This window comes from Mauremys mutica, chromosome 13, assembly GCF_020497125.1.
Source record: "Mauremys mutica isolate MM-2020 ecotype Southern chromosome 13, ASM2049712v1, whole genome shotgun sequence".
NCBI classification, from domain to species: Eukaryota; Metazoa; Chordata; order Testudines; family Geoemydidae; genus Mauremys; species Mauremys mutica.
Genome location: NC_059084.1, coordinates 6,892,804 through 6,918,114, shown reverse-complemented (window position 1 = coordinate 6,918,114; position 25,311 = coordinate 6,892,804). Strand labels below are relative to the sequence as shown.

General features: G+C 36.9%; 1 protein-coding gene across 5 annotated transcripts in view; it reads right to left on the bottom strand.

Annotated features, from left to right (window-relative positions):
• DIDO1 (death inducer-obliterator 1) overlaps window positions 1–25,311 on the bottom strand; it is a 102,578-nt gene that overhangs the window by 12,803 nt on the left and 64,464 nt on the right. For all 5 annotated transcript variants that reach the window (XM_044986372.1, XM_044986371.1, XM_044986373.1 and 2 more), the window contains 9 exons: window positions 21,753–22,218; window positions 19,475–19,634; window positions 18,599–18,715; window positions 18,206–18,313; window positions 17,400–17,535; window positions 16,467–17,007; window positions 15,403–15,556; window positions 12,483–12,572; window positions 10,787–10,982 (listed from right to left, as the gene is read on the bottom strand). In XM_044986372.1, the coding sequence (XP_044842307.1) occupies window positions 10,787–10,982; window positions 12,483–12,572; window positions 15,403–15,556; window positions 16,467–17,007; window positions 17,400–17,535; window positions 18,206–18,313; window positions 18,599–18,715; window positions 19,475–19,634; window positions 21,753–22,218 (1,968 nt within the window). The remainder of the gene's footprint in view (window positions 1–10,786; window positions 10,983–12,482; window positions 12,573–15,402; window positions 15,557–16,466; window positions 17,008–17,399; window positions 17,536–18,205; window positions 18,314–18,598; window positions 18,716–19,474; window positions 19,635–21,752; window positions 22,219–25,311) is intronic.

Below are 25,311 nucleotides of genomic sequence, written 5' to 3'. Positions count from 1 at the left end.
GTCTCATTCCGACCCCACCGCCTAGGTAAGGCTTGGGAATCACCTACATGGAATGCATAGGAGCAATCACTCGAAGAAGAAAAGACGGTTACTCACCTGTAGTAACTGGTGTTCTTCGAGATGTGTTGCTCCTATCCATTCCAGACCCGCCCTCCTTCCCCACTGTCGGAATAGCCGGCAAGAAGGAACTGAGGAGCGGACGGGCCGGCTGAGGTGTATAAGGGGCGCCTTGACGGCGCCACTCCAGGGGGCGCCAGCCGGCCCGCCGGAGTTGCTAGGGTAAAAATGTTCCGGAGAGCCGTGCACGCGCGGCGCGCACACCTACATGGAATGGATAGGAGCAACACATCTCGAAGAACACCAGTTACTACAGGTGAGTAACCGTCTTATCTTGAGGAGAGGGTAAATGGATATATGGATCAGTTTGGAGAGAGCATTCCAAGATGGGGTGACATGGAAGAAAGCTTTAAGATGCTTGTGAGATAAATGGACAAACAGGAGTATGGGTCTCGCAGAACAGAGGACAATGTGATGTTCAACCTTCCATAACTGAATGTTAACCATTTAGGGCATGGTGCTCCAGCTCTTACATAGGTGAGTAGTCTCATTAAATTAATAGGATTACTCACCTAAGTAAAAGTTTCAGGATCAGGTCATTAGGAAAGCACTTGCTAAACTGACAAGAAGATTTTAGGATATAGAGAAAGACATTTTTGAAGGGTGTTCATAGGGACTGTTTCACACTATTTTATTTAATTCCATTCTCCCCTCCCACGCAACTTCCAATGATACTTGGGGAGGTTAATCAAGTGAACACAGGATGGTGGGCAATGAACAAACCCATTAACATGCCTCTGGTTACAGATGTAATCTATACAAGCATTCAGATTTTTGTCTGTGTACTGTAACAAACTGAAAAGTTTTTCCACAAGTAACATAATGGCGTAAAAATCTAGAAAGCTCTGTGATTATATTTTAAGCCCAGCTCCCCACCACCAACAGTCTTTCCAGAACAGTTGTCTGTATAATAGGACTAATGTAATCTAATATATTTAAAACAGCTTCTTATGATGGCACTACAGTTTTACATTTCTAATTTTGTTCTTCAAATGTAGCAGGGGAACAGTTTTCTTCAAACTCTTGCCTCTTTTTCTTGCGCTGATGAGATTCTCCATTAAGTCTTCTACTGAGATAGATGTTGCTTATTTCAGTTAACTGATACTGTTGTCCACACATCACACCCACTCATGGAAAATTTTATATTTTGCTTTCATTATTTTCAAAATTACCCTGTGTGATATTCCTAGGCTTCAGACTAACTAACCATTTTGTCAAACATTAATCCTTCAGCAACAACTGAAGCTCTCATGCTTATCATAACTGTATGGAGGCAGGCATTCCTCAAAGGACATGACTGCTAAGATTTAAACATTAAAGCAAGAGAATTTAAAATCATATCATGAGTTTGCTGTCAATTGTGGGGGAAACGGCACTAATCTAAAAACTCTGAATACTTCTGAGGGCAACTGGTAAATGTACGGTGAATCTGTTTTAAGTGAATACCTAAGCAACCTGCAAAAATTGGTTGCCCACTAAAAGTGGTCTTTATTAAAAAGAAAAAATTGTAACGAAAATCTTGAGGCTACTCTACAGTGATTGCTTAAAAAAGGGGTCAGCAACCTTTCAGAAGTGCTGTGCCGAGTCTTCATTTATTCACTCTAATTTAAGGTTTCGCGTGCCAGTCATACATTTTAACGTTTTTAGAAGGCCTCTTTCTATAGGTCTATAATAGAAAACTAAACTATTGTTGTATGTGAAGTAAATAAGGTTTTTAAAATGTTTAAGCTTCGTTTAAAATTAAATTCAAATGCAGAGCCCCCTGGACTGGTGGCCAGGACCTGGGCAGTGTGAGTGTCACTGAAAATCAGCTCGCATGCTGCCTTCGGCACACGTGCCATAGGTTGCCTATCCCGGCTTAAAATAATTGGTTAGCTACTGGAAGTGGTCCTCAGCCTAGGTTTACGTATATTGAAAAACAGTGTTCTCTTCTACTAGAATTTAAATGTTTTATAGAATAAATTCAGACAAACCTACATGCCTTGATTCATGAACTCACCCAGTTTTCTCAAGTATTGCAGCTTGTATGGTATGTAACACCTCTTGTTTGTGAGAACATGGCTCCTAACATACCAGTCTGCATGAGCTACATCAAATCCAATTGATTGTACAATATGGAGAGTTAAAGTCCCACAGTTTAGATGTTAATTTTTTTTAAACTGGGGATGGTGTTTGACCCATTATTGTAAACATTCCTTTATTTTGATTTTTGTAATAAATACTGTGCTCCATTTATGTGAATTCCGTGTCATAGGAATATTACTCAGACCTGAATTTAGCGTTTCACAAATACTGCCAGTTTTCTTCCCCCTCTGCCATAATTTTATTTTAAATGAGATAAACTTAAAATAAACATAAATCAGTCATAGGAAAAGAGAGGCAAGCTGCACTGGAAGACACTGGGACTTGCAGAGAATCTGAATTTTCTAGTGGAAAAAAGATAACATGAGTATTGAGGCGGGATGGGGATCAGGTAGGTTGAAACTAAACATAAAGCATTCTCTTGGGAAAAGACCTTAGAAATCTTCGGTCTGTCCAAAAACAACCTATCTTGCACTCAACTGCTTAAAGTCAGCTGCAGCAGTTCTGATGAGTCTGGGTATCAGGAATCTAGCAAGAGACCATTTTAGCCCCATTTAAAATTAATTATAAAGTTTATTAGATAGATTGAATCCTTAACCAAGCAAATCCCTGAATTTATCTCACTATCACTTATAACTGCATCTTTCAAAAGTAGAGCTAGTGAAATAGGAAAATACCCGATTTGTGAATGTTTGTGGATATAAATGTTGAGTTTGGTTCACTATGAATTGAGGGGTCAATTTCTTATTTGCAAGTATTCAGATGACTATTATGTAGTCATGTAAATGTTGACAAATCCTGAAAGTTTCACTAACTTCTATTTGTCCAAAAATCCTTATTAGGAGTTTGCTCTTCTTTTGTCTTTAAAGTTTCAGTTATCTAATCAGGAGTAGAGGCAATGCCTTGTGACTTAAGTGACTGGTTACAGCTCAAATTAAAAAACACTGAATAATTTACTTGTTTAAAAAAAAAATCCTCATAGGATGGAAAATATCCAGTATAACTACTTGGTGAAGCAGAAATTAAGATCTGTTTGCAAACTACTCATTAACTAAAAAAAAAAAAAGGGTCAAAAATTGTAACAAAATATTTGAAACAAATAGTTCAATCAGCTCTAGTCAAAAAACTAATAGCATTCAAAAACTTTATAAAATGTATTTTAAGTATTTACCTCAATAAATCAGATCTGTCTAGAGCTTGATAATCGTCCTAATCCATGATTATCTGTTTTGATATTGTAATTTAACAGTTCATATCAAATTGTACATAATCCTTGCCTTTCAATGATCATATATTCCAAATTTCAGCACAATAGGAATTTTTTAAAAGTTTGTAATCAAAACTATGCTAGCATCTCATTGACATAAATTTTCATAAACCCAGATCAAAAAGTTACTCTTAGATCCAGAAGTGGTCTGATTTTGAAAGGTGCTTAGCACTTGCAGAAACTTGAATTCAAAGGGATTTATGAGTGACCAGCACTTCTAAAGATCAGACAGCTTCCATGTAGACATTCAAATATCACTTGAAGTGTCTAATTTGGGGAACCAAGGTTTGAAAATGTTGACCCCATTCTCCAACTAATCCCTAACAACTGGTTTTCATGTGGTAAGGCATTTTAAAAGTGCTGTTAACTAATTTAACAAAATGAATTTAGTAGGTATATTTGAATGATTGATTAGTTTTATATCTATCTCTATATCTATAAAAGGTGTTTATCCCACTATATGTTTGAAGTCCAGCTGCTGATTTTGTTAAACTGTGGCCATAGAAATACAGGATACACTAAATGCTCATTTCCCCATATGCTTGTCCTTCTACTCCTTATGTACATCTTTTACAATACTTTTTTTTTATTCGTATAGACCAAGATATGTTACTCTTACTTTCATTATTGCAAGCTCAAATTAAACTCTCACTTGTAGCACATTTGATAATTCAAAACTGCCACTGGAGTTCTGTTCTCGGTTTTAAAGTATGCACTGATGAAGTAGGTTAAAATATACTTGCTGAATGGAACAGTCTTCTTTTTCTATTATGAATATTTGTGCCATCTTCTTCCACTGTCTTTAATATATCTGCTGAGATGAAAGAGTCTATTTCTACATACAGGATACACCTATTGTTGTAAAGATTTATCTTTCCAGAAGTCTGATATTCAGATATTTTAGTGCACTATAAGTAGTGTGGGAAGAATCTGTATTCTTCCACATTTTCAGAAAAAATATTTACCATTGTAATTAATCAAATCGATATGCCAACATTTATGCAATGTTTTCTACGGGGACAGAAGAGATTGCTTTTTCATTAAAATGCATCTACTTTAAATTAATTAGGTATTTGACAGGATTTCATGTCACATTCTCACAGGAAAACTATAGAACTTTGAATCAGAGATGTAGAAGTGGATAAAAACTATCAATCAGCAATTATTAATCCTCTGATAGCAGGAGTTTCAGTGTCAGGTTTGGAGAAGGTACTGAGTGGAGTTCCACTGATGTCCATTCTGGTTCCATTACTATTTGCTGTTTTCATTATCAACATGGCAGATGGATGTGTGAATACATTAATATTGACAGACAATACAAAAGACAAGAGTTAAAAAATACTATATTAAGAAACCAAAATGAAGCAAGTTTAGTGGGGCAAGAACAAAATTACATATAGGGTGGGAGAAAACTGAGGTCAAGTAGTAGGGGCACAGAGAAGAGTTTGGGGGAGTATTATCATGAAGTCAATACAACATAGTTGCAAAAATAAAATAAATGCAATTGCTACACAGGATGGTATTGTGGGAGTTAGTATGTATATATAAAAAAATAAATCAGAAGAGTCATTTCAGTTCCACTCAGAACTCAGCAGGAGAACTGTGTCAGCTTTAGACACTGGATTTTAAGAAAAAACACAAATTGGATACAGTACACGGAGCAACTAAAGTGAGCCTTTTGAAGAAAGTAACTACATTCAGTCCAAAGTAAAATGTAAAAAACCTGAAGGGGGAGACAGTATCATAAGTATGTAAAAGGGGTGATATGACAAAGCAAAGGAGCAATTTCCCCCCATCAATTAAGGAGGACCAAAAAAAAAAAGAGGGAGTAATGGTGTTGTGTTGCAGCAAAACATGTGTTTATAAATTCAAAAAGACCAATAAAATAAGCATCTAGCACACTGAGATCCTAGTCCATGAGTAGGGCCCTTTGTCACTAAAATAATACAAATAAAAAAAGATCCAGTAATCACCTTCACTACAGATTCAAGGTCAAATTTGACACCCATCTTTTCACGGATGATTGAAGGATAATTAAATCAGTCCTGCCACACTGCAGCAGCACGGCCTAAGTGATCCAACTGATGTCCCGCTTTCCAACAAAGAGAACCAAAAATCCATGAATCACCAAAAAGTGATCATACAGAAAAAATGCAAGTGTTTCCACTGAACACAAAGTGTTCCGACATATCATTTTTAACCGATTTGTTTTCCTCCTTTAGATTTATGCACCTGGTAGGGTGACCAGACAGCAAGTGTGAAAAACTGGGACAGCGGGTGGGGGGTAATAGGAGCCTATATAAGAAAAAGACCCAGAAATCAGGACTGTCCCTATAAAATCGGGACATCTGGTCACTGTAGCACCTGGTGAAGTAAAATGTAATAGAAAGGAAGCATGATATGTGGCAGCATAGTCCAGCAGATAGGGCGCAGGGGTAGGAGTCAGGAGACCTAGGCTCTATTCCAGCTCAGCCACTAACTCAATGTGTGACCTTCGAAAAGTCATATATCTTCTTTGTGCTTTTCCCATCTGTAAAATAGGGATGATTGTACTTACCCTCCTTGGAAAATTGCTTTGCGATCTACAGATGAAAAGTGCTAATGTGTGTGTGAGAGCCATTCAGACTATATTTAGGGATGATACAGTGAAACACAGTAAACTCCTACTGGAATAACCTGGAACTGCCACCTGATAATACTTCAGATACTATAGTATTTTGATGAATCTCTCTAATGGACATCTTCCCATTTTCCCTCAATTTTTAAATCCCAATTAAATGCAAGAAAATGGATGTGAAAGTTTTTCATGAAGCAATAGGTACAATTCTAGTTTAAAAGTCATCAGTTTCATTTTGCCAGTCCACCACAACCAGGAGAGAAATGTATAATTTCTACTTGTATAATGGAACTCTTCTGCACAGTTCTAATATCTTCTAGCTAGGATTTTTGAAATGGTGGCAGAAAAGGTTTTATGTTTACTACATCATCTACTTATTGCTTGCTCACTTATATCTGTATTTTCCTTAACAGATTTCGATGATATGTTCTGGTTTCTTGTTAAACTGTAATTGAAGGTACAGTGAGACTGTTACGCAACATCTATGAAAACATTTATATTTAAAGAGACAATGACCACTTTCCATAAAATACTTTTATTGACTATGAAGAAAAAGAAAGCAGTAAATTCCATCTGATATTACTTGAAAATGTGGATTACAATGTTTTATGTGGTGGTATTGATACATATAACATACATAGAAGAACAGAGAAAAAGTGCTTACCTGAAAAAATTCAATATTCCTATACTGTATTTTAGTTTTAAAATATTAATGTAATTAAGCACTGTTATGAAACAAACACTGAACTATCAGTTCACACTTGCTAGGAATGTCTGGTGGCAGAAGTCTAAGTTGAAGGGTCTTGTATTGGGTCTTTTATTTAAACCATATGCCCTCCCCCTCTTTCAGACCTAAAAGTGGAACCTGCAGTTAACATCTCTTTTCATCTAAAGTGTATAATATTTTCAGATTCTCTATAGCACGGGTGGCGAAACTGTGGCTCTTTTTCCATTAAAGTTCTGCTCACGAAGCCCCACTCCCACCCCGCCCCCCATTCTCCACCTATCAGACTTGGGGGAGGGTGGAAGTTCGGGACCTCTACCTTGCAGCAGGGTGCTGGGGTAGGGGCTTCTGCGCAGTGGGGTGGGTCTCAGGGCTTCATCCCCATGGGAGGCACTTGCCAGGGCTTGGAGCTTTAGCAGGAGCGGGGCTGAAGCCCTGAACCCCATCATGTGCCTCCCAGGGGGCTGAAGCCCCAAGACTCAGCAGATGCACCCTGGCTCTTGAACTTCTGAAGGAAGTCTCGGAGGGTCGGTAAGTTTGGCCACCCTGATCTATAGTTTGGATGCCAGTAATTCTAGGTTTAAAAGCATCCTGTAAATAATTAACTAAAAATGTTGGACTAACCTTGTTAGCAATGCCAATTAATTTAGTCTGATACCCCCCAGAAAGATTTAATTTTACACATAAAGTGGAAGAGCAATGATACTTCAAAGAAACAATTAGAAAATCCTTTCTGACCTGCAGAAGTTAGGTGGTTAGAGTAAGAGCTTGGTGAGTGCCATAAACTGATAATTCCCTTCCTAACACGTCTTTTTTAATAAACTGATGCCACAAAGCACATTGGCCCACTAAAGCAGAAAAGGGTAAGTCAAAACTTTTCCAATGCAGTTATCATGAACTATTTAAAAGAGGGAAAATGGCTGAAATAGTTTTGTTTGCATTTGCAAAATTGTTGTATTACTTCCAATTAAGGCATAACCATCCATTAGTAAGAAATGCATGCCACTGTATATACTTCAAGAGAGAAGCAAATACAGAGCAAAAAATATTATATATATATATATATACATATATATATATACATATATATATATATATACACACACACACACACACACACACACACACACACGTAAAAATCTTTTAACCAGTAACGTGTTGTATGCTATGAAAACAAAGCCAATCCTTTGAAAGTTGTTGATACTGGCCATTTGGACACTCCCAGGTATAGAATCAGATACAATCTTTTGGCCAGTGAGCGTTTTGCCGTAAGGATCATTGGCTATGGAATTCTTTTGCTTACAGTTACTATCTTTGCCCATTTTGAAGTACATTTCTTTTGGTGAAGAGGGGTCATTCTAAGATTCCCTCATTTCACCCTTTACTTCACCACCACCAACTGGAGGTCCTGGTGGCAGATGCAATTCCCTCTGGAGTCCAACAGCATCATGTTAGTTTCATACACTTGAAATCACAAAAAATACACCCCTTCCTCAAGAGACAGTGTATTTTTTTTTTATAACACTCCAACCTTTGCTGGCATGGAAAAAATCAGTAGACACATATGTAGCATATAAAAATTCAAATGACAAAAAAAAGTAAAAGGCCCAGATTTTCAAAAGTAAATAGTGATTTTGAGAGCCCAACATGAGACCTTAAAGGGACCTGATTTTCAGAAAGTGATGTTAAAATTAGGCCCCTTGAATGTCTAGTTCAGAAACCTAAACTGAGGTACTCAAATCATGTCCCTTTTGAAAATCTTGATCAACCCCCACTCCCCCCACCACCCTCCCAAAAAAACCCAGCCAACCAACCCTCTTAATACTTTATATTTGTGAAGGGACAGATGTTCTATAAAAATAATGTTGATTTTAAAACAATAGCTGGTTGTAATTTCCATGTATTTTATCCATGGTATTCCTTAATTCTAGTATTTGAGAAAGACTTAATTTTAGAATTTAGAACCGTAACCTTTGTCCGACTAGAGGCTAATCAATTTGTGAACTCGTCTTGGGTATAATTCACTCCAGTGCAGAAGGCCCACAAAAGGCCCATATGTGATATCTGCAAGTTCCTACTAAGAAGATTTAAAAGCATTGATTTATCCACATTTACCAAATTCTCCAGATCAGAGAAAACTAATTAAAATTAATTGAAAAAGAAAACTTACAAAGCTAGAGAAAAATCAAAGGTCAAACAAAGCAGGTACTAGGCGTAGATTATTTAAGTGCTCCCCTAAGATACATTTAAATACACTACAAAAGACTGTGGGCTCCTTCGGGCTGACTGATGGGCCAGTCCTATTCCTCTTGTTCATCATGGTCCACAGGGGAAGGCACTTTGAGTGTAGGAATTTTTTTGTGTGCTAAGAAGAGTGGTCCAATGGTTAGGTTGCTAGCCTGGGACTCCAGAGACCCAGATTCAGTTCCCTGATTCAAAGATTTTCTGTGTGACCTTGAGCACATAACTTTGTGCCTCTGTTATTTTACAGCTGAGGAACTGAGTAAGGATAACAGTGCTTCCTCTACCTCACAGAGGCCTAGTGAGGATAAATACATTAAAGATTGTGAGGTGTTCAAATACTACGATAATGGGGGCCATATAAGTACCTGATAGGTAGGAATAGACACTGCCCCTTTTGTTGCAGTCCAAGAATGGGGACCAGGAGTATGTCCCCTTCATGGATGGTTACACAGCTAGCATTTCTTCCCCACTATCAAAGGCTAAGAATCTTCAGAATAGGCTTCTCTAAGATGGTGTGGGAGAGACAGGAAGGGAGTGGCACCAAAATATATTTTTTACACTTGGCACAAAGAGCTGGCCCAAACATGAAACACTCCATTATGTGTGTTTAATGAGGTTGTTGAGAACATTTTAGTGTTTAGTTGGGTCCTAATCCTATGAGCATATGGAAGTTGGTCATTCAGCTTCTCAAGAAAGGTGCTCAGCATACTGCAGGATCTGGGTCCTTGATGTTCATTCTTTAAAGCATTTTGCAAAAACACCAGAACAACAACTGAGTGCTGCCTGGATCTCAACTCGCACTCTTTTAGCCTCTTGAGCTGCTACCTTGTGTCAAAAACAAATTCTTGTTTAGTGACTGAATTTATGCTCCTCCTTCAACCTCAGTTTTAGAAGACATCAAATTCAAGTCAGTATAAAAAGTGCTATCTGAAGAATGAATTCACACTCCCCTCATTCTTACTTCTTCACTCAGTCATCAGGCCTACCACACAGAGAGAGGAGCAAACTGAAGCTGAATTTTACTCCCTCTGCCTGCCCTCCCTCCCCCGCAAAAATAGTATGAAAGAAAATGTATATGAGAATGATCAGGATTGTGATAATGTAATCTTCCTTCACCCATTTGTAACTACCCATTGTGCAGCTAGACTACATTCCTATGGAGTGGGAAAATGGCTTCTTCTTTTTTTTTTTTTAACCCAAGCCAGTCTTTGACATTTAGTGATTTAGCTGGAGTTTTCAACGTCCATTAGAACACAAGCATGCAGGAAAAAAGTCATAGTTAGAGTGAGATGATGATGCTGTGAAGTTGTTGCAAACATTACCTTTCATTTGAGTAGATATCTTGATTCCTGTGCTTTCCAAAGTTGGAATTTCCTGCTGGCTTGGTGCTCATATGTGTGGGCAGTGGTGTTTTTATATAATGATTGTTCTATATACCAAGTTTTATGGATAAATTTATACTCATAATAATGGGTAAGCCAAGCCTACTGCCGAAAGGACTGTATTGATTACAGGTTATTTTATCTTTGAGGCAAAGAGTTTACTTATTGCTACTCCCAAATTACAGGTTTCATTTTTAGAACTATTTTTAAATAATGAACTACTTTTCCATTGATACTTACTTGAGGGCATGTATTACACCTAAAATCAGTAACATCATTTGTCTTGATTAGAATGTTTGAAATTATGATTTAATTTTGGGTACCATTTAGCCTCCCACAAATTGTGTGCTTACCTGGTCCCTCAAAGGGCAAGAGTTTGGATGGAATTGGGTCCTTAGCACTCAGCGGGATCAAGTAGAGGTCCTTCACATGTCTGTTGTTATTAGCTACAACACCAAAGCGACCACGACTGCTAAAATAGGAGTAGAGAGAAATATAGGCAACTTCCTCTTCTTCTGTTGCAGGGTGGAAACGAATCAAGCACAGTTCCTACAATACAAAAGTACAAGGGGAAATTGTTGATCTAGTGCTAAACTAGCAAATGAAGTGCTAAATAGGATGTTACGACATTGGAAAGTACTTCACTTTTAATTAAAAGAAAAACAATATTCCATAAATTGTGGCAATAATCAACACCAATTGTCTACATTAGGGAAATACTGTAATTGAAACGAATATATCTGTGCTTAAAACTATTATTTTAAATTAAAAATAGAATTAGTTTTAAGCCCTACACAATTTTGAAAACAAACATTACTTGTCTATCTTGCATCTAAATATTGCCTCTTAATAAATCAGTAGTCTGAGCATTCCAGCAATACTGATGATGGGAATACATTTACTGTGATGCATCATGACAAATATTAATATTGAAAGGCATGGATTTTCCATTTCCATCAAAGTGTTTTTAATAGTAAAGCCTCTTGCCTACATTACATAATCCCTTTGCCTCTTTTAAACTTGAAAATAAATATTTAACACTAAAGAACTAAATTCTCTTGGTTCACTCATTTACTCACAGAAGAGCAGTAAGTAAGGCATTTGAGCCATTCAACATTGTAGAGGATCAAAATGGTTAAGATGCTCAAAATACACAAATTTACATTTTTCTTCAATAAATCCAATTTAAAAAATATTAACTTTTAAATGTTTCCACTGGATTCCTGGGCATCATCTCAGATAATATTGGAGGCGTAGCAAATTAAAACTATATCAGAACTGCCAATGAAGACAAGTGCAAAGTACTACACTTAGGAAGGACAAATCAAACGCATGAATATGCGATAGGGAATAACTGACTAGGTGGTAGTAGTGCTGGATATGGGAATATAGTGGATTACAAATTGAATACGAGTCAACAATGTAAGGCAGTTGCAAAAAAAGCCAATATCATTATGGCGTGTATTAACAGGACGTCCTGCTCTAGTCAGCACTGCTGAGGCTTCAGCTGGAGTACTGTGTTGAATTCTGGCCACCACACTTTAGGAAAGATGTGGACAAATTGAAGAGACTCCAGAGAAAAGCAACAAAAATGATAAAAAGTTTAGAACCCCTGATCAATGAGGAAAAGTTAAAAAAATGGGCATGGAGGGACCTGATAACTGTCTTCAAATATGTTAATGGCTGTTATAAAGAGGACGTGATCAATTCTCCATGTCCACTTAAGGTAGGATAAGAAGTAATAGGCTTAATCTGCAGCAAGGGAGATTTAGGTTAGATATTAGAAAAAACTTTAGAAATGTAGTTAAGCGCTAGAATAGGCTTCCAAGAGAGGTTGTAGAATTCCCATCATTGGAGGTTTTTAAGAACAGGGTGGACAAACATCTGTCAGGTATGGTCTACATCTATTCAGTTTTGCCTCAGTACAGGGGGATGGACTTGAAAACTTCTTAAGGTCTCTTCCAGACCTACATTTCTAGGATTCTATTATTATGTTTTATAAAATTAGTTTTCTTCTTCACTGCTAAACATAGGATTTTAAGTGAGTACCTTAGAAAGGGAAGATTTGAGTTTGCCAACATAATCCCAGACTGTCTTCGGTGAGATCCTCCCACCAATATGAATTGTATCTGGTAAATCCTAAACAAGAAGTATTACATGGTAATATGAGAAAGCATCATAAACACACAATATGTTGTTTAAAAGCAATGCAGATTGCCCCATCCCAATAGCCTATTGGAAGCTATGCTCCAGAAACAGGAGGCTATAACATTATAATATTTTAGCCTGCCTTTTATGACTTAGGTGATGCAGTGCATTTTAATATGAGACTGCCTATTTCTTAACTGCAAGGTGAATGTAGTTATTGCACATTACTGGGAGGGTGACAGTATATTACAAGGAAAAAGGCAGTCCAGAATGACAATGAACGTTGAAGGACTTTCATATGCACCATTAGCTAAATCTGCTCATTTGCTTTGCACTGAGTAGGTAAGCACCTCTTTCTACACACAAGTGAATTTTTTAACACCCTAATTCCCAGTATAGCAGTATAAATTCTTCTCCTTACTTGCAATTTAACAGAATGTTATGCCCCATGAATATGAGCCATGTGTGTTCTAGTTAGGGTCTCTCAGTCAGAATGCTACAGGAAATTTTATCAGTACAAATACTGTAAGTGATTATCACCATGGCTCCCATATTACAACTAAAAATAATAAAGTCATGCCCTAAAAACACATTTATATTTTGACAGACAATATAACATAAATACCCTCATAAAATGTGCTTTAAAAAGGGAGAAAGTTTCCAATCTGTTCTGATATTAACAAATGCAAACTTTTTTGTACAAGGTCACTCAAATCTGCATACTCCCAGAAATAAAATATACCTCTACCATTTGTTTTTATTCAATTACAAATAATAAAAAGTGCAATATCTCACTTCTCAGAGGACCATATAATGCCATAGTGGATCAGACTAGTGGTCTATCTAATATAATACCAGAAGATCATACTTCTCAAACCTGGCCTGAAATTTTTTTTTTTTAATTGTGCCTCTAAGTAAGTTTTATGCAAAGTCCATTTTTTAAACTGCTGCTTTTTCCATGCCAAGAGTGACTTAAGACAGTCATAGATCCCTCAAAACATCAATTCAGGGACTGAAACCAAAACAAGGCCATTTTTAGCTCTTAGAGGAACCTAAGGATGCTGAAGCCTTTTAATAACTAAATAATTCTTACGGTTTTTAAAATGGGCTTCTTGTTTTAGAACTACAGAACTTGTTCCAAAAAGAATTATTGTAAAAAACAAAAAGTTATATTTTTCTTTAAATGTGAAGTCTCTATTTTGAGTGGAACAGCAGTTTGTCTCAACATATGCACAAATTGCCATAAATTTAGGGCTTTCGATTTGAGGTTTTTGGTGATGATGATAACCAATAAAATGCATCCAATGCAAAAGAGAAAAAAATTATACATAAATTAAAAAATGAAAGTAGTGTTTATCGAATAAACACCAGAAAAACACTGGATAGGCTTACTGAGTACTAAGGGCTTGTCTACTCAAAGCAGTGATGTGGACTATGGGGGGGAGGTGGGGAATTTCTAAAGCGCAGTGTGTTGCGCATTAAGTGGTCCATGTAGACGGTGTGAGCGCGCTTTAAAATATCGCTATTTGAAACAGTACACTAGGGAACATTCCGAAGTATATGTTATTGTAATGAGTAATTTATATAATATTCATTACTCAATGCAGTGTATCCAAACAGACAACATGGAAAAACCCTGATTTTGGACAGATACATAAAACTAAAGAATTATTAAAAATAACCCCCCCCCATAATGACATTTCTAAACCCTGAAAAACAGACACCCTACATATATTACATATTTAAAAGTCTGACTGCCAAGAGTCAGACAGATCAAAAACAACACTGAAAACTGGACTTTTAATATAGGCCTACTGGATCCACAACAGAAATTTTCCAACTTTAGTGGGAACCACATACACAGCTGAGACTTAATCCAGTGCTCAGTGAAGTCACTGGGCATCTTTCTGTTGACTTCAATGAGCACTGGATCCGGCCCTGATGGCCTAATTTCTAGATGCAGGGTGGGATTTTCAAAAAAGTTTCCAGAATTGGCCTAACTCTGTTTCCAAGGAAGTCAATAGTAAAACTCCCACTGACTTCAATGGGAGCAGAGTTAGGCCAATGCCAAGTGTTTTTGAAAATCCTACCCATATTGTTTGATATTACAGGTGCAAAAGAAGGAAGGTTTAAGACAACATCAGTCTTAACTTTACAGTTTTTGTGGTCCCCTAGTAATAGGAGATTATAATAATAAAAAAAAATTAGTTCCTTAACAGAAAACAATTTGTTTTGTTCAGTGCAGTAAAATATTTTAAAAAGGTAAAAGATGCATTGTTTGAAATTATAATTGCTATTCTAAAAGTATTAAGTATTTTGTTTATGTATTCAAATATAAAGCAATTTTTATACTTGCTACCAGTATTTAAAAAGCTCAGAAGTAGTTTTGCACAGAGTGCCCATAGTGCCAATATTCTAATGTAAAGTTCAGTATTAGAGCAAGGTGAATAATTTAAAAGTAAATTGTTGAATAACTTGTTCAAAAATATTGCTTAATAATTGACAATTTTTGCAATTATTATTTGACCATCTCTAGTCAGTATCAGAACTGTCTGCTTGTTTTAGATACCCACCCTATGCTCAGTGACAGTTGTAATGTAAACTATCTACTTTTTGTAGTTTATTCATCATTAAAATGCTTCCTAAGTCCAAAACTTTCACACTGACATATTGAGCCAAACAGATAGTTTTTCCTTTTAGTAAAGGGATGCCATTTAGTGTTGTAATAATTTCAGTGTAGCAATATTTAACAAGTGACCTGAATCCTTGTAACAAGTGAAAGATATAGATGTATTCTAAACATACAAACATCTGTTCTAACCTCACTAAGATATTCAAAACACCCAGAGACAGGATATGCTTTAGTGACAAACTTGGCCACACTTTGCATATTAATAAATCCTTTCCAAATGGTACTGAGACGAGAAAGAAAGAGGGCAGTATCTCCATCCTGAGGGGACCGTGACTCTGTGGTGCTGCAAAACAAAATCAGGGGAGAGAAAAAGGTTAGAAATGACACTTTCCTTGTTTTCTTCTGCCTCCCTCCACTCCTCAACTATTTAGGCATTTTAAACAAGTGAACAGATATTCCGAGAAAATTTAAACATCTAATTCTACTAAGAATCCAAATAATTATTATCTAAATTATGCTTGGGAATTAACTGAATCCTGGTGAAAGAATGCAAGGAGCTACTGAAAATAAAAGCAAATATGCCGAGACAGGGAATGAAGGGTACAGTGAGGGACATATTTTGTAGAGTCAGGCTAGCAATGTGATTATTATCTCAGACTCTATAGTAAATGTAAGCATCTTCCACTAAAAAAGTGAATGATACTGTATGTATGAAAACATCCTCATAGTAAAGAACTGAATGTGACTATACATTATAACTGACTCTGGAAAAAAAATGAAAAGCAAACAAAAACAACAAAAAAGTATTTCATCTAAATTATAACAGGGTATGTTTGTTTTCCCTGTTATGCATACTGAATGCAAGTGACCTTGTCCTTTTACTAAATTGATCAATTAGAGAGACAATTTCCAACCACCCCCCAAAATCAAATCTAAGAATATTTTAATTTTAGGATGAAATTCTGCTCTTAGCTATACCCATGTAAATTTGGAGTAACTCCACTGATTCTCTCTATTTATACTAAAGTTTATATACCCATTATCCCACATTCATAACACCCTTTACTTTTAATGTAGGCAGAGAATGCCATTTGGAGAGGAAAAATGAGGGGATGATAAATCAAAAGATTTTCTGAGTGAGGACATATTTTAAAATCTGAACTGCCTTTCTTCTTAATATAGAAAAAACATTATTGGTAGAAAACAGTAATGTCAAAGACTCAAGAGGTTGGTTTACTATGAAATTTACACACTTGATATTTGGTGATGGTGGAACTGTCAAATATCTTGGATCTGGTGAGGATGATGGTTTTGTTAATATTGATTTAGGAGCTGTTAAAACAGATTTTGATATTTCCTGTCTGGATTCCACCATGGAAACTTTGTCAGGCACAGGGCTGGAATGCGATGCTGAGGTCACAGTACCAGATGAACTGCTCATTGCCGTTCTGGGGTCCCTGCCAGATACAGTTACTGTAGTGACAACTCCTGCAATGCAAGAAGTAGGATAAATGGAGACCTCTTCAGGCAAAGTAGATTCTGCATTATTATGCCCCTGTGTTGTAGGAAAGTACGTTGTTTCCAAGACTGACTGAGAGACTGTTTCTGTTACAGATCCAAGAGTTTCTGTTGTGTTTTCAGATACTGCCTCTGTTTCAGGCGCTAAAGTTGATGTAGAACTTTCATACTTTGGCTTTATTTCTGGCTTTGATTGTGTCTCTATCTTTTTAGCAGAAGTCATTGACAATTTTGATTTCTTTGGTGCTGGTTCATCATCAGATGCCGAAATCTGACCTTTAAATGAGACAAACGAAAGTTTTATTTATTGTTACTTGTATAATAAATCATGCTGGAAAGAAAAATCAAATAATTTATATAGCATCTGCAGCTAAGCATTCTTCTCTCTCTCTCTCAAAACAGAAAATAGAGTTTACTACCTATACTAAATAAATAACTAAGTAGAGCTAAGGTGGTCTAAATACAAAAAGATAATTACAGTATATCAATTAATTCTACACAACTATAAAAAGGACCAGTTTATTGAACATGGGCTTGGTCCTAGCCTAGCGAAGTCAATAGACATCTTCCCACTGACTTCAGTGAGTGTTGGACTGGCCCTTTGCACATAAGAAATCTTATGTGCAACACTAAATTGACATGATCTCTAAACTGAACATTATGTATACCTGTACAGATTTTGCAGTTCAGGTCAAAAAGATGGGCTCGATGCTGACTTGTTGTGTCCTTTAACATACTGCTAAAAATATCCAGAAGGGGAGCACTACTTTTCTCTGGTGCATCTCGGGTTGATTCTTGCTGCTCCTAAAAATGAACAAATACAAAAACAAAAATGACTGGTTGTTCATTAATTTCAAATATATCAAAGCCTTTGGAATACATAGTTTGAATTTTAGTTGTTTTAACAACAAAAACCTTAAAAAGTCATTTGGCCTCAGCATCTTTGAAAAGGCATTGTATTTTGAAAACATTCTTTATACATTATCACTTTACCTGTGTTTCTTCCCCCCCCCCCCCTCAGTCTTTAGTAAGGACATACCACAGGAAATCAAGAGCTCTCTTTTTTAAGAGTTGTTCTGCTCTCAGTCCCCATCTGACATCAAAAATATGTCCCATCAAATCAGAAGTTTTCCCAGCAAGCAAACTGTGATATTATCGATTGTGTTTTCATACGGAAAGTTATCAGAAAGCATAGATCAACTCTTCAGAAACAAAGATCACTTCTAAAAATTAATATCTTTTAAAAATGAGCATCAAAGGTAGATAAATATATAGCGCCTGATTTTAAAGACTGTCTGCAGTAGTATGCCCATCATTAAGCTTGGTGCACTCCTAAAATTAAAATGCAAATCCTTGTAAAAAACAAATGGTTATTTTACATATTTAGAAACACTCATTTTTGATGAATTGTTTGCAGAACTAGTTGTCATATTTTCCTCAGTGGTTCAGCCCTTAAACAACTGTTTATACTTACATCTGAGTCAGACACTGGTGGAGAATCTTCCATATTTACATCTGGTATGTTTTCCTGTTTTATGACTGACTTCTTGCTTTCATGAGATTTACTTCTTGACTCTGTTATCTAAGAAAAGCATAAAATTATATTCTAACATCAAAAACTCACATATGTACTTTTACCTATTTTGAAATAGTTAATTACAGATGTACCCTACTTTGTACCCTACTACCTATTATTTCAATAATCACTGATGGCTACAAAATGTATTGGTCTGCCAAAATTCTCACTCTCAGCAAATGTTAACAAACAAACTTTTGTGCAGGTGACTCTGGAAAGTCATTTATTAACATCACAAACCCATCAACAATTCCTATGTGAATACATGATAAACAGAATTACATTACTTACTGATTTGATTGGTTTCTCTTTCCACACAGACAGCTCTTTGGAGAGAAGTTCTTCTGGCTTCATTCTCACTAGCTTTGACAAAGAAATCTCTTCACGAAGAACACGATGGAAAAGTCCCTGAAACAAAAACCTACTTTACTGCTATGTTGAAGAATACCAAGAGTTAGATAACTAGTAAAGCAGATTCTTCTTGCAGAAGAATGAACTTTATTCCTTAATTTATGAACTCCATATTAAAAGGTACTAACTAGGTGTAAGCAAAATTGAAAAGGCTTAGTCTGAACAGATACTAAGGATTGAATGGGCATACAGATGAACTATTTTCTGATCACTAAAAGTAATCCTCTAGTGCAAGGTGAACTGCATTTCCAAAGTGGTGTGAGGAAAGCTTGCACTACCCACTACCTATGCTATTCCTGTTCTGTAAATAAAAAAGGACCTCAGCTTACTCTGCTCTCAAGTCTACATTTTCACAACCATTCAATTCATGTTTTAAAAGAATCATCATTCTGTTAATCTCCAGTGAATCTGTGGATCCACTCTAGCTGAAGTCATCCAACGCGTCATACAATGCCAGAAAGGTAGAGAGAGTTGGAATTTCTTGCCACCTTTGCCCAATATATCATTATAAGCAGTATTGTATTCTGAATCAAACAAAGTAACCAAGCTTGCTAGGAATTAATGAGTCACACACAAAGACATTTTGAAAATCACTTCTTTTCAGTCAAGATGTGAATGATTTTGGAATGACTTCGGGTAAGTTCTACAGCCTCAAAAGTTAGAGCTAGTAGAGTTTTGCAGATGGAAATTAAAAACGTTAAGTGTCAAAGAGGTTTCATATATTTTAGCATATACCCAGCGTTTAAGAACACAAACCTGATTTTTTGGGTCCTTAAGATTGAACATGATACTGCGATATTTACTCTTATATCGGTTGTCTGTAACTTGAAACAAATTAAACATTTCCTTTTCAATATTCAGTGCTATCTTGCCCACTTCACTCTCTGTCATGACAAGATCGTCACTATCATTGACTCTGTACAAAAAAAAATAATTTATTATTATACTTCCTCTAAATACAACATTGATATTAAATAAGTTTGGTAATTTTAATTGTGAATAAAATCTCAAAAAATAATGATTGTGAATTCAGTGAGGCTACTCACATGCATGAAGTTAATCACGTACTTAAAGGTTTACAGGTTCAAGGCCTTAGAGGCAATATTCTCCACACAAGTATTTTTGTTTTCACTTTTCAAGGGAACTACAATAAGTTAGTTTCCCTACCACTAAAGAGGAAAAGTTAAGATGACATTGTACTTGTTTGTGTAACCATCTCTGATTTGTTGTTTTTTTAATTTTAAAACTAATTAGCAATAGTTTGAAATTACATGGTGCTTTAGTGTTTGTCAGTAACTGATTCGTTTTTAAATGGTGTGATTACTACTATTTTTTCTTGCAGGGGGGGATAAGGGAAGAGGTAAACCTATACATCACATGCTTTTATCCTTTGGCAACAGGAAAGTAAATTAATCATACTGTATTCTATATATTTTCTTTAGATTTTAACTTAGTAACAACTGCATTATAAAAGTTTCTATGTTGTGATTTAAGACTTCATATTAAAATTGCCATCATAATACTTCAGGTTTTCCCCCCTGCCCTTTAAGAACATTTAACATTCAATTCTGATTCTGTGCATTTGGAAATTTTACCTCTGAATGTGAGACATCACCAAACTTTCTTTAGTTCACTTTAATATTAAGCTTATGTCAACTATTTCACTTGAAGCATGAAGTCACTGCCTCCTTATCACTGTTAAAGAGCAGTGCAGTCTAAACATTTATTTCAAAGTTTGTTAATGCCTTTATAGTAAGTAGCTCACTTAAAGTTATCCTGGTTAAAGTTGTTTCGTTGCTGATCAATTAGGGAACATGCTCATTTAAAGTTGTGCAATGCTCCCTTCTAACCTCGTTTGGCAGCTGCCTGCTTTGTCCACTGCTTGCAGGAAGAGCAGCCTGTTGCAGCTAGCTGGTAAGGGCTTGGAACCAGGGTGGACGGGCAGCCCCCCTATCAGCTCCCTGCTTCTCTAAGTTCCCTGAGCAGCAGCTGCCAGCAGGCTGCCAATTGCAGCTGTCCCTCCCCGCACTGCCATGTGTTGCTCCTACCCTCTGCCTTGGAGCAGCTCCCTGAGCCTCTTGCTTGCTATGCGGGGGAGGGGCGGACTAATGTCCCCTCCCCCTGCTCCTACACCCTGCTTACCCCTTCTTCTCCATATAGAACAGGGTGGGGACAGGGACAGAGAGACAGAGAGAGCCTGGGGCAGCAGCTGCTCTCTCAATTCCTGACACTTAAAAAGACAATGCACTTAAGAGTGGGTCAGCTTACTTAAAGGGGCAGTGTGTATCTCTCTCTCCCACACACAAGGTGTATGTCTGTCTCTGTCTGCTACGCTATCTCCCCTCCCCGCCATTCCTGCTCCCTTGTATCTATTGCTCCCTTGTAGCATGTGAGGCTACATTAACAACAATGTATTAACCCTTGAGGGCTCAGCCAAGTGCTAGTTCATCATTTAGCACCGGGGGTTCTCAAACTGGGGGTCGGGACCCCACAGGGGGTCATGAGGTTATTACATGAGGGGTTGCGAGCTGCTTTGCCTCCAGCATTTATAATGGTGTAAAATATATTGAAAAGTATTTTTAATTTATTGGGGGGAGGTGTCACACTCAGAGGCTTGCTATGTGAAAGGGGTCACCAGTACAAAAAAGTTTGACCACCACTGATTTAGCAGCAAGGCATTCCCTGGGATCCCACCCTCTAACTTCACCACCTCAACCAAGCTTCACAATCATCATAGCTGTGAACAGTATTAAATTGTTTAAAATGGAGAGAGAGAGAGAGAGAGAGAGAGAGAGAGAGCGCGTGTGTGTTATATATATATATATATATATATATATATATATATGTATGTATATAATTAGTTTTTTGTCTGGTGAAAAACATTTTCCTGGAACCTAACCTCTTCCCCCCCCCACCCCATATGGGGAAACTGGATTCGCTTAACATCATTTCGCTTAAAGTCGCATTTTTAAGGAACATAACTGCAACGTTAAGTGAGGAGTTACTGTACAAAGTAAGTGTGTTGAATTCCCACCTTTTCCATAAAATTTCTTTGAGGGATCGTCGTATATTTTGTCGAATTTGAGAGTTGGGTTGTGATTGAGTGGGGTTAGCTGCTCCTTTTGCTTGTGCAATTGCAGACATAGCTGAAGTGGAAGACATTGCTGTTTTTCTAAACCCTCCAGGTAAATTGGAAGACACAATTGATTTTTTGGAAACTGATGGTGAACCATGGGAAAGAGGTGACTGTTTTGAAGAGGAAACATTGCCTGATGAAAGCCAAGATTTCTTAGGAATTACACCTTTGAAGCTCGCAGCAGAATATTTAGTTGGGTGTTTAGTTAGTGAAGTGCTAGTAAATGATGGGGACTTCTTTGGACCAAGGTTTTTGGACAGGGAAGACGTCTGTTTCTCGACTGTAGAAGGTGAAGCAACCCCTTTCTTTGATGCTGTAGTAGGTTCTATGGGTTTATCCTCATTCTTCTTCTCTTCCTTCTGGGCTGTTAAAACAAACAGAAAAACAATAAATATATGGCTATAAAATAAATGGCCATGTACAGTAATACCTAAGTATACCAAAGAAGCTTTACAAATATTTAAAAAAATTGTATTACACTTAGTATCTTCATTCTGCAACAGATTTGATAATTTTATTATTACTTTTGATATTCATTTAGATGGGAGACACGATCCTACTAATGAAAACCAGTTATTCATTCAGAAAGAACAGTCTGGGAAATAATGCCTCCAAACAGTCTAATTTTCAAACATGCATCAACTTCAGTTTGTGTCATACAACCTATTACGAGCTCACAATTCTTAAACTTTCACTGGCTTTATTAAAATATGAAAAAAAAGAGTGCATAGGTATATCTTAGCTTGGTTTGGAATAAACTGAGTATTTAAAACACTGGACAGAATATATTCCATACAAAGAGGAGGTTGAGTATGGAGATTGAGATTACTTCATTTCAGACAAACTCCTTTAAGATTCTCAAAGAAAAATTATGAGGATATATCACAATATATACAAAACATTTAAAAAGCTATACCACCCTCAAACAGTCCAGACATGGGTTTCATTAACAATCAGCTATTAATATTCAACTTGCATGAGAATGAAAAAAACGTTACCAGTGCTTTTTGAACATTCAGTGTACCACATATTACTATCTGAATTAAATAATCAAGTTATAACAATTTACTTAACACTTATTCCGGTACATGTAGTTATTGTCTAGATTTTGTAAATTTGAGAGAACGAATTCACAGTGGTGAATCATTTCCAAGAGCTTGACTGAATTTTACTAAACTAAACATTGTTTTAAAAAAATCAATTACTTTTCCTTTACACAAACATGATTTAAGGACTGCGTTAGGCACTGTTTGCTGCACTGAACTTTCATACAGTCTTACTTTCAACTGGAGCGATTAGAATGAAAGTGAAATAATCTGACATCTCTAACAAGTTATTAGTAAGTTTTTATTTAACTTCCAAGTTTTTCTAATTGCCGACCTCTCCCTCTGCCACTGCAGATATTAGACAGGCAATTTGATGTCAGGAAAAGATATAAGATTATGCAAGCAAAGGCCCCAGTTCTCAACTGTGCAACAACTCCACTTGGGGACATAAGGTGGTGACAAAGGTGTCCATGCTATAATTCCTGGACCAGTTAGGGAATGATTCAGCACAGCAGGATCAAGAAAATCAGCAAAAGCAGGTAAGGACAGTTCCACATTGGGATATTACATACAGAAACATCATCATTTACAGATAACAATTCTAATTGCTACACCACCATCCTGGATCTTTTATGATACAACGAATAGTCCATTATGTGAAGGACTGAGGATGTGGGAGATTACTCAGGAACAACTCCTGAAATGTCATTCTATTTCTTCCTTCTGAAGGAATGCTGGGAAGACCAAGCTGTGACTTCACGCTTCCCCTCTCAGACTAGAAGTAGCTAGACTAGTTATAATGTGCACCCTTCTAATGATACAGAACACTTAAACAAGTAGGACTTCTAAATATAAGATTTAATCGAAGAAGTCAAGTTTATCTTTGAGGATTTGGTACACTTCCTGGACCTCTCCCATAGAATGCCCTCAAGACAAGTTATCAGGAGACCCAACACGTTTTGTTCTTTACCCTCCACACCCACTGCAATAGAATCAGAAAGCAGCAGCAAAGTCAGACTCTTAGGATAAATATGTTTCCATCTCTTTTGAAATGGACTCCAAGATGTGTAACCTCCTGGGTAAGACAGACAGACTTTTGGACTTGTTTGACACTATGTTGAAAAAGTTCCATTATCTCTAGAGCCACAAAGAGACAAGCCCACACCTTCTTTAGATGGTCTGTTACGAAACACTTTCATCGGAACTCAGGGAACTGATGCTCTAATAAACCAGATGTCACAATATTGTAGTTGGAAGTAGCTATTGGCACATGAATGTAAGCATCTTGAAGATCCACAGGCGCCAAATTAGTTACACTCGCTCAGTCAATAATCACATTCCAAGTGACTCCTTCCTGAATCTTGTGGGGGCAAAATGTGACCATTTCCAGTCCAGGATGAAACAACTTCCTTTTGACATCTTGAGTGTGATCAAGTGGAATGATTGACTGAATTTCTCCATTGAGTGAACTAGAGTAATTTTTTGTCCTGAAAATGATTTACTGTAACTATCGCTGTCCCATTTTTTGATATACTGGGACAATATTAGCCAAAGTCAGGATGTATAGGAACTATGAAATAATAGTAATACCTAATACTTATATATAGACTGGGAAGTGAGGAGAAGGGCCCAACAGTCTAATATGACGAACCTTCATTGATTTAGTTCCTTCGTGATAAAGATGATCTTAGAGGTTTCCACAGTACCTTCTTTGTGGTACCTAAGCACTTCCATGGTACCAAAACATATATTCAGCCTAGAAACTAGAAAGAGAAGGGTTTCCTACCATTTGAGTTTGGCCAAAACAAACAGACTCAGAATTAATGGACGCAGAAAGCCCAGATACTTCATTCAACAGTCAGAAGTCTTGGGAACAGGAGAGGCAAATATACCCAAGAGCCATGTAAACTAGCACTTCCAGACCTTCTTTCTTGGTTTATTGAACTTCTGACTCATTTTGAGTACATATCTTTTCTTATTGCTTTCAGTAAGAAGGGGCAGAAGCAAGTTTCTGTGACTCAGTACAAAGTAGGGTGACCAGATATCCCGATTTTATAGGGACAATCCCGATATTTGGGCCTTTTTTTATATAGGTGCCTATTACCCCCAACCCCCATCCCGATTTTTCACACTTGCTATCTGGTCACCCTAGTACAAAGTGAGGCAGAGTACATCTGGGATTTGAAAACAAACTGGGTGAAACCTTGAGTCCTCCTCAGTGCCAAGACTTTTGGGAAATCTGAGCAGTGCTGCTATATTACTCGTGATAACAGTGAATGACTCAGGACTTCCTGACTGGTATATTACAGTTGCAGAAATAAAATAAAAGGCTATTCTGGAGAGGTTTGTTTGTATTTGCTATATTTGTAAGTATTGTGTAGAATATTTAAAATGAGGAAGAAGTCATATTT